This window comes from Dermacentor silvarum, chromosome 11 (assembly GCF_013339745.2).
Source record: "Dermacentor silvarum isolate Dsil-2018 chromosome 11, BIME_Dsil_1.4, whole genome shotgun sequence".
Classification (NCBI taxonomy): Eukaryota; Metazoa; Arthropoda; class Arachnida; order Ixodida; family Ixodidae; genus Dermacentor; species Dermacentor silvarum.
The window spans coordinates 36,516,063-36,525,792 of record NC_051164.1 but is presented as its reverse complement, the minus strand read 5'-3'; the positions used below and the strand labels follow the sequence as shown (position 1 = coordinate 36,525,792).

At 46.7% G+C, this 9,730-nt stretch overlaps 1 protein-coding gene and 1 pseudogene across 1 annotated transcript; one reads left to right on the top strand and one right to left on the bottom strand.

Annotated features, from left to right (window-relative positions):
- Window positions 1-6,782: 6,782 nt before the first annotated feature.
- Window positions 6,783-6,958, bottom strand: LOC119434202 (U2 spliceosomal RNA; annotated as a pseudogene).
- A 2,361-nt stretch (window positions 6,959-9,319) lies between these two features.
- On the top strand, window positions 9,320-9,730 carry LOC119432512 (ubiquitin-conjugating enzyme E2 Z). The gene has a single exon (XM_037699679.1). It carries the CDS (start codon window positions 9,320-9,322, stop codon window positions 9,728-9,730), a length of 411 nt encoding a protein of 136 aa, XP_037555607.1.

Here is a 9,730-nt window from a genome sequence, read left to right as displayed (position 1 = left end):
TTGTCTATCACAAAAATGTAAGAATTGGCGACACTTCCTTGAGCACAATCCGTGGTCCTTCCGGAAAGACTATCTGTTCTACTCAATCTTGGGGAAACCCTCTTCTTCTCACGGTTGTCTAGAAGCCTCTTCTTTTCAGGAGAGAATCACTTGTACAACCAGATGAGAGGTTCTATATCGCCTTTTTATTGCATTCAGTGCACAGAAAGCATGCACGCTATTCATTTTGTCTTTTCGAATAACGCGCCACACAAAACGAATATGAACGTAATGGAGCATGCCCAGTATTCGCATTGCTTAATTTCTTCCTGGTATGAGGACTGCAAGTAATTTATTTCTTTACATTCAATACTCGAGTGGAGTGCATTTTGTTATAAGCAAGTCCTCTTAATAAAAGCTTATGTGACGGGATAAACGGTGGCTGTGTTGTAAGTAAGAAAATAAACAGATCGCAAGGCGCTAGTCACTGATTCAGTTGTTTATATTAACTGGTAGTGCTGCTGCATGGCACTTTACTTTCAATAGGTTCTGTCGAACAAAGCGAAAGTCGACGTGCTGGTTGAGGAAATCCTCTATTCCCTCTCACCGACTAATTACTTTAACTAATTAGCATCCGGTGCCGACAGAAATCAGACATGTCCTTTCACAACACGAAAGGCATCAAGGCGAAGTAAGCTGGGTTGACAGGCGCTCAGGCACGGGCAGCTTGAATGGGACGACTCCTGGCACTTCTATATAAGCGCCAATGGAGAACGCACGCGCTCTTGAATTGCTCGTCCGACGCATTTCTGGTGCGAATCGATGCATAGAGGCGTCACCATTTGCCTTATGTCCGTCTTTCATAATGAATCCTGACAGCATCTGGATAGCACAGGAAAACAAACACCAAACATATAAACAAAACGAGTGAACCTTTGTCAGACAGGTGCGTCAGACACGTGTATAGTGCACCTGTCTGTGTACATGCAGTAATCCATGCGTGATAACTGTGCAGAGATTGCGTATACGCATGCGTTAGACAGTTGATGAATAAGAAAAAGAGATTGCAAACGACGATGTGAGATATATTGTCACTATAGTTACAGCAGAAAATAATTAAAGCGCACGTTTTTAAGTGAACTAAGGTATTCCCGTATTCCCATTTTTCGAGCAAAATACACGTATGATGCATCAAGAATCCACAAAATGTGTGAAGCATCCATACTGTTCTTTTCTTCAGTCAGTATTATGGCACAACATCATTTCTCGATAGTTCATTCACGGAGTACAGTAACAATGGCAAAAAGTTCCATTAGGGAATTTGCATTGTTATTGGGTTGTTGAGCAGTTAGTAAGTTTTGCTTTTAGCCCAATTGCAGCGTGTTATTTTTACACCAGTGCTTGAATAAAGTGCAGGAGTTTCACTTTACAATCGTATTTGATGTTCAAAACGCGTAATACCGACGTCCACCACCAAACCAATCGCGCAGGTTGCCAAATTTTAAAGAACATTCTCAGCATCACTCACAGCATGTACATTCAGCTTAAGGCTTAAAGCAGATTCACTTTAACCAGACACAGAGACGCGTAATTAAACCCTAAATGGAGCATGCAGGCCTAGCTTAGGGCTTAACACAGATCCGCTTCAATCAAACGCACAGGCGAATAATTAAAGCCAAAACACAGCATGCACAATTAGCTTAGGGCTTAAGACAGATTCACTTCAATCATACACAGAAACCCTTAATTAAAACCTACACAGAACTTGAAACTTCGAACCTCACGCTGATGTTGAAGGCATTTCCTGAATTTGGAGCCTGGTCTACACGTCATGAAATTACGATTAGTGTCCAGCATTCGTTCGTTGTAGAAACAATTTTTTTTTCTAAGTGAGTTGGACGAAAGATGGCGCACGCTGATAATATATCAATCATATTGCCTGATAATACATAACAACTATTTTAGAGGGCTGTTTCTTTTTAATCACAAGAGTTACAAGCTAGAATTTCTGCAATTCAGGAAGACCTCTGTTTATTGAACCCAGACATTGGTGAAATAAATAGGACCCAGCAAACACAAAAGGGTGCCTCACTGAGACGCCGGCTTACATCTGAAGAGACTAACGTGTAGTTTCATTGCCATGGGCCCGCTCTGTGGTGAGAGGAAAAAATCTTAATGGCGATGGTGATGATGTGAGCATATGATGTAGGAAGCTAATGATCTTAAAGTGTGGCGTCCTGTCCATTTTTGCGCAAGAAAACCACAGAAACATTCACAGATAGTCTAGCCACGGTGCCAAAGTGACATGTTCTGCCTGTCACAGTTAGTCATATCTTGTAAATAAAGTCACCACATCCTGATGGTCTTCGTCATAGCAAAGGCAGGCATATTTACCGTGTTCTAATGTTTTGCTTTTGCATTCTAAGCTATTCATGCTGTCAATGCGCTGAATGTATTCAGCGCACGAAGCATGCACAAAGGGCTAAGCGAAGGTCTTCTCTGGAATATTGAGAGGTATATTCTTGCATTATAGCGGTTCGCGTTCGCGAATACGCATGAGTGTTTCTTTGTACGTGTTGAGACGAATAAGAAAATTTTGAATGACACAAAATATCGCGACAGCAGGAGTTATTTCTACACCATCTTAGTGGTCCTAAATACAACCCACAGTTATGTTTGTTTTCCTCTTCCATGCTTACCTTGTGCACTGAGATGTAGAGTTCCGTCCATGCGTAAGAGAAAATGAGCTCCCGAGAAGGGCACCACATTTACATGCGCCTGCGTTCTCCGTGCTATTGGATGACCTCTCTGATGTTTATTCCGTATTGTACAAACTCTCAGATATATGATGCGATGCAACTCTCCTTTGTTATACGCCTGCCGTCACCAATGGCTCTTAATTTTGTATAAAAACCCCAGAGGTTGCATTATTTTACTGCACTAAACTTCGCAGTGTGTAAAGAACAATAAAAGTAGATGTAGGGCGACCGCCCATAGAGCAAAGACGTCATAGGCATCCTTTGTCTGGTCTGGACTATAGAGTTTCCTACAAATTACTATAGACTACTCCGCTGCTGCAATCGTTCAGCACCATTGGAATTATTGAGACTACATGGATTTCTCTGATCTTGGTGCTTGTGGATTCAGACGTTCTTGTGCCGTTGTTTATTACGCTTTATCTGCCATCATTGTCCTCAATTTCAGAGCAATCTATACTTTTCTAAGTACAGAAGACTCTGCGGACAGGCACAATCGATACTAATTGCAGCGGTTCAGCCTGTCCAGGTGGCCAAATCGAAACGCGCCATGCGTCTCAATGCGCTGGTTTACCCACGAGAAATTCTTAAGGGTGCTCTGTGTTGCTTGTCGATGCATACAATCGTGGCGTAATTGTTTCAATATTATGCTTCTGTGCTAGATGTCCTTTGTTCAAATCATGCCGTCGGACAATTTAATTATTTAACTATTTGCTACGCATTACTTTGTTACACAAAGCTTCTTGGAGCCAGAAGGACGAAGGTTAGGTAAATCTATGTACTACCCATCACTACCATGCTCACCGTACCACAATGCTTGCAGCCCCAGTACACACAAGTGCCAGAGTTCCCCCTAGCAATTATTGCATGAAACTCTATGGACTGGACTATGCGATGCAGCTGTACAACTCCGAGCCTCCACGATACTCAAGCCCCGCTTTTTTATCCCTTTCGTTTCCCTCTTTCACTCGCTGAGGCAATGCTCTTTAGTTCTTCTTACCCAATGACAATTTTCGAACATTTCGCAATATCCTGCCCATGATGTGTCCCTGTGCCGCCGGGCTCCTCCACCAATGTTGCCTGATGGCACCCGCACACCAGGCAATGGGTGGCACCTTGGGAACCAAACATCGACGCGGTTCCCACGGGAATGCTCGACGCTGGCCCCTAGCAAGAGTTAGTCGCTTCTCCGTGATGGTCACTCAGACAGGGTCCGGAGACTGGCCTTCCCGGAAGCCACCATTTCCAGGGAGGGCGGTGGCTGTTGTCGTGTCGGAAGGGGGCTCCTGGTTTTCGCGTCACCGTCGGCGCCGGGCCTCGTCGTAGGTCGGGTGGGCGCTGGTGCTTCACGGAAATACACAAAGAGCGACGTTACCGTTTTAGCGACGCACAAGGCCGATGACCCATTGCATCCTGGGGACTAATTGCTCGTCCATCAGTCCCAGTTGACAGTGACGCTTCCCGGCCGCGAGGACCGACAAGCGTGAACAGCACTCCACAGCTGCCCGACTGTGGCTGAGGCCTCCTTTGTCCCGAGGTTGTTATCGGTACAACTGCGAATGTAAACTGTAGTGTTATATGATACATATGTCGTGCGCCGTTGTTCTATTGTGTGCGCAGATGCGCAGATACTAGTGAAAGAGGCATCAGCGGTGGCAAGAGGTATAACAATGGACCATCCAGCATCCCTCTTGGCACCTGTGCTAAGGCACAACTGGCCGGAAATCGCCACGCACACGGAGCCAAAGCGCCACGCAGTGCATGGAGAGGTAACAAATGCTGATGACTGTGTAAGTTGGCTTTGCTGCAGTGGGTTTTCGGCGCTCACAGACGAATCAATGAGACAGAGAAAGCTCCGCTTTAATATAACCTATTTATGAATACCGAAGTAAACATAGCTCTCGAAGCCCATCAACGCCCATCAACGGGGGCAAGACGTGACCGTTTCTGCAATGCCGCACCTCGCCTTTGCTCTCGAAGTCGTGTGCAGCGTTGAGATCTGCAACGATGTAAATCACGCTCAGCTTTTCCACTGTCCCGACGCTATCACACGTATACCCGAAATTGTTAACCGGCCCACTCACGCAGCTTGCTGTTTTAGCGTATTCTAGCGACAGCTACATTGGCCGTATTCTCGCCGTTTGGCTGTGGCCGGTGGCCGCACCGCGAGCTGAGCCGTTGTCTAGCAACCGCCTCAAGTGGCAGCACCGCTCACAGCGCCATCTGGCATGACGTCAGAGGAGAAGCCGGTGAAACCGCGTTGCAACAACACAGTAGGAGCCCGGCGTAGCATCGTATATATTGAAGGGGCGGCTCGGTGGGATTCGTCGGCACATATGGAAAGCGAGTCGGGGAGACTAAAAGAAGCCAGGCTTTGTCATCGAAACGAAACCAAGAGGCGGCAGCGAGCCGAGGAGACGGCGGAAGAACGAGCCGCACGCCTCGTGAAGCGTCGTAAATACGAAGCGGCCAGGCGAGTGGATTCAGATGAGGATAGCACCCAAAACGTGTTCCAGTCACTGGACGACAACCCATTATCTTCCCGCCTCACCCACCATCGGGCCGTCTTTGTGGCAATTGAGAAACAACAAGATGAAGACTTTCAAAATAAATCCGTTGCACTTTAAAAATGTATAGTCTTTAATGTACCCATAACTTAACGAGAGGTAACAACCAAACCTAAAGACTCAGAGTACGAAGCTGAACGATAAAGATGTAACCGTAGAGAGAACCAAGCTAAACAATAAGATTAACCATACAGCTGGCCAAATCTTTAACTAGCCTGCGCGAGCAGCGGCTTTCTGTTTGCCAGCACCTTAAATTAGGAACAAACTTACAAATGACTGTGCTATCTGAATATGCTCACAAATCTCGTGAAGATAGCATAGTCATTTGTAAGCTTGTTCCAAATTTAAGGTGCTGGCAAACAGAAAGTCGCCGCTCGCGCACGCTAGTTAAAGATTTGGGCGGCTGTACCTCTCGCTACGCACACCCAGGCATAACTTAAGTAAGCCACAGCCAATTTTTTCACAACAAACAACGTGCTCTACTATTCGTCGCATAGCATCCCAAAGCTTCTGCACAACTCCAGCAGAATCGTCGGAGTTGTCGATGTCTCATGCATCCGCGGCATGTATTCAGCGGTGACATGCTGCGGTCAAGTAGGCGCCGCCAACGGCCGTTGACGCATCAGTGGTGCGCCTTTGGAGGCGTGGCAACTGGAAACCGAAACGTAAAAGATGGGAGGCTAATACAGGTCACACTATTGGAAATAAATTGGAGCAGCGAATCAGAATGTGCAGCGGAAAACCCAACAAACGTGTGGGTTTCAGCAATGTTCTATTGCGCATCTTTTTTGGGGGGGAATTTCCGATTTGAGAGGTACTACCATAAATGGTGCGTACGAGCATCCGCACGAGCGCCGGTGTGCCTTGAAGCAGCGGTGTAGTGGTGCATCTCAGCTGGGAAATTTTGCGACAACGCGACAACGTTGTCGCACAAAATCCTGTGTCGGCTTCCGCCGCCGGTGGCGTGTTCTGTCAGAAAAAAAAACACCCCGAACCACCACAGGCAGTCTCTCCGAGTGGCGCGGTGGCGTTACTGTACTCCTTGAATTTCTCAAAGTACAATGCATAAGAAAATTAATGAAGTCAGATATACACCCCACCTACAGGCATGACAGCGTAGGATTGTAATTTGAATATAGGAGAAAGTAATTTCAATGCACGATAAAACATAATTCTGTTACGCGGAAAGTGAAACACAAACGTGTTTTTCCTTGCTTACGAGGGTATTAATCATTATTGAGTCATTGCTTCGAGTCGCTGGCATACGGGGGTATGAGCCATTGCTCTACCCTGCACTGCCCCTGGGATAGGCCCACCATTGTCTTCGATCGGGCGCCGTATCGTAGAATATACAGTGTCGGTGTCGGTGTCAGCGGCGCCCGATAACTCTATCGCGTTACACTCTTAAAGGCGAAGCTTAAGCGCCCTCCAAGTTTTTACAGCGAAGCTGTATATGGCTAGTTTCCAGCAGATCGATGTCCGTAAACCAAAAATTCAGAAAATAGCGCAATACCGGGCCTATCAGCGGCGGAGGTGAAGCAGACTTCAAGCACTCCGCCAACTTGCAAAAATAAGTTGAATATCTTGGGTCCAAATACAACCCATACAAGATATTCAGCTAATAAGAACAGATATTACACTTTGACCTGCATCTTTCTTTTCTTTCTTTCCTTTTTTTACTTTTACTTATTTTTCTCTCTCTCTCTCCTTTCGCATCCCTTTACCCCTCTCCCGGTACAGGGTAGCCAACCGGAGATAACCTCTGGTTAACCTCCCTGTATTTCCTTTACCTTTTTTCTCTCTCTCTCTTCACCCGCGTCGGCCATGCCTGTATTCGCACCACACACGTGTACGCCAACCCGCGTTTTCAAACTATTGCCTACCAATCGGAGTGTCTTCTGCCTCCTGACGTCATGCTTTACGTAGGCTCCTTTCCCCAGTCCTGCTCCGACTGTGAAATGGGTAGCCCACGCGCTGTACGGTCTGAAGAGGAGCAGCGTGTCTACCAAGAACGACGACGTGAACAGAAAAGAAAATGGGGGTGGCGGCTGCAGAAGGCGACCAGAGATGATGAGCTGGCCGCGGACGCCAAGCGTAAGGACCGCGAGGCGAAAAGAAATTCGAACCTTCCACGTGACCCCGATCCGGCAAACTTAGATTGTTTCACTGGAGATATGGTCAATCACCACATACACAGCTTCGCTGCTCATCCACCTTCACAGGGTGGAATGACACTGAACTTTAGGTGCGAAGCAGCCCATGCGCTCGGGTTGTAGACGTCTCCTGTCATCGTCTTCACGGTAAAGCAAGCGGCTCGTGCTCGCACTCGGCACTCGCTCATGCCACTGCTCCCGCGTTCGTCGTCGTCGTCGTCTTCCACAGCTGGCTGCGTTGCCGCTCATCATTCCAGCGAAGAATTTTACTTCTCTTCTGTCGTCGTAATGGGGAGGCCGCGTTTACGGGGTTATGAGCCATTGCTTAAGGCAGTACGAGCCCATTAGCAGTGCATCACTGCATGTTACGCATCTTCCCAGGTTTCGCGTTGTAGAGCGGCATTTCGCTCAATGGGACTTTAGCATAAAATTCAATTCACCACTCAAACCGAGCCTGTAATAATGAATAAAAAATAAAACAGTAACAAAGGCGTCCATAACGGCCAAATTACTGAGGGAGCTAAATAAAAAAATTATAGTTTCGGTAATACTTCATGGTAAAAGACATTATCAAGCTTGTCCTAAAATTGCACTAGTGACGACTTGGCCGCATGGCGAGCTTTTTGGAACTTCATTTGGCAGTTGCGATGTTGTCTGAATTTGTTGGGTTGGTTAATTTTCTTGTATAGGCTCCTACCCATTGTGGGGTGAAGGCCAAAAATCTGATAGGGTAAGGTGATGAATTTCATAAAAAGAAGAAGAATAGTAATGAAAATTTTCGTAAAACAAAATGAAAAGCAAGACGACATGACCTTTTAGAAATTTACCAAGAAAACCAATTTGAATAAGATATAAACTTTTCAGAAGCTTTGCAGACATCACTATGATAATGTGTTATAGAGCAGGTCATGCTTCTAGCAATTACACTTTTTTTACCATGTATTGCTATATATTCTCTTACGCACTCGTGCGGTTCCAAGTTCGTTTCTTCCTCTAAAGTTCTGTCGCTTGTTTTTGGTATAACCGTGATACATAGAGTTTGTCACTATATCCTAGAGGGAAAACTGGCTGCTGCTGCGCTGTGGTGTCCATGGGAATGCCGATATGTTGTGACTTCTGATTGGCATCGTTCTCGGAGAGCCAGAAAGACTTGAAGACGCGCCTGGCTAGCACCGTTTCGTCTGTCACAATGACTCATTTCCTGCTAATTAACAGCACGTAAAAAGCGGATTTAGCTTTATTATTACACAAAACATGTTTTGTTTAATTTTGAGGACTTACTATTGGATGTACAACTATATGAAACGTAAGAAGTATCAGCTGGCCGCTAAGGTTGGAGGGCAGATGACGAGATTATCGCTCGCGTTGGAACAACTTGTCGTCTGTTGTTGCCTTTCTTCACTTGATTCTTAATTATAGATGAGTAAATTTTATTGAGAGATTTAATATGGGTGAATGAAAGCATTTTACGTAGATTTTATTTTAAGAACGCCGTATTTTTGTAGCCATATCCACGTTTTAGACGAAGCCTCATACAACACCAGCCAACACAAGCCTCGCAGACACATATCCCGTCATTCCCATGATGGCACATCGTCCTTTAGGCAACTCGCATAGACGGTGGTATAGACGGTGTGTTATAGTGAGAAACTCTATGCCGTGATACTCCAGTAGTTCTTTGACCGAGCTGAAGCGCAAACGCGGCTGCTCGAAAGCGAAGTTGAAGAAGACGTGGCATCCAGATGATTCGGTGCGGGTGGCTGGCAGTTGCGTCGTTTGAAATAAGTTGAAGTAGCTGCTCAAAGGCGGCGGTGGTATGTCCTTCCAAGCAGGAGCTCTGCGTTCAGTTTCCACGCGTGAGGGCATGCCACAAGCATGCCTGCTGCGTGTCAAGCGGGACATCGCGGAATTCACCGCCGACCCGCCCCCAGGGATCTTCATTGCGCCGGAGGAAACAGACATCACCAGCATCAACGCCATCGTGATGGGCGCGTCGAACACGCCGCACGAAGGCGGATTCTTCCACTTCTACGTGCAGTGTACCAGCGAATATCCGATGAAGCCGCCGACAGTTCGCTTCATGACGACCGATGCGGGGCGCGTCAAATTCAACGAACACATCTACCTCGACGGTTCCATCTGCCTAAGCACGATCAACACAAACGGGTCAACGTGGAGCCCAGCCCAGTCCGTAAGCAGCCTTCTCATTTCGATCCAGTCGCTGCTGTCCGAGAGTTCCCGTGTTCACCGAGAAAGAGGCCGCGGACAGTTTTGA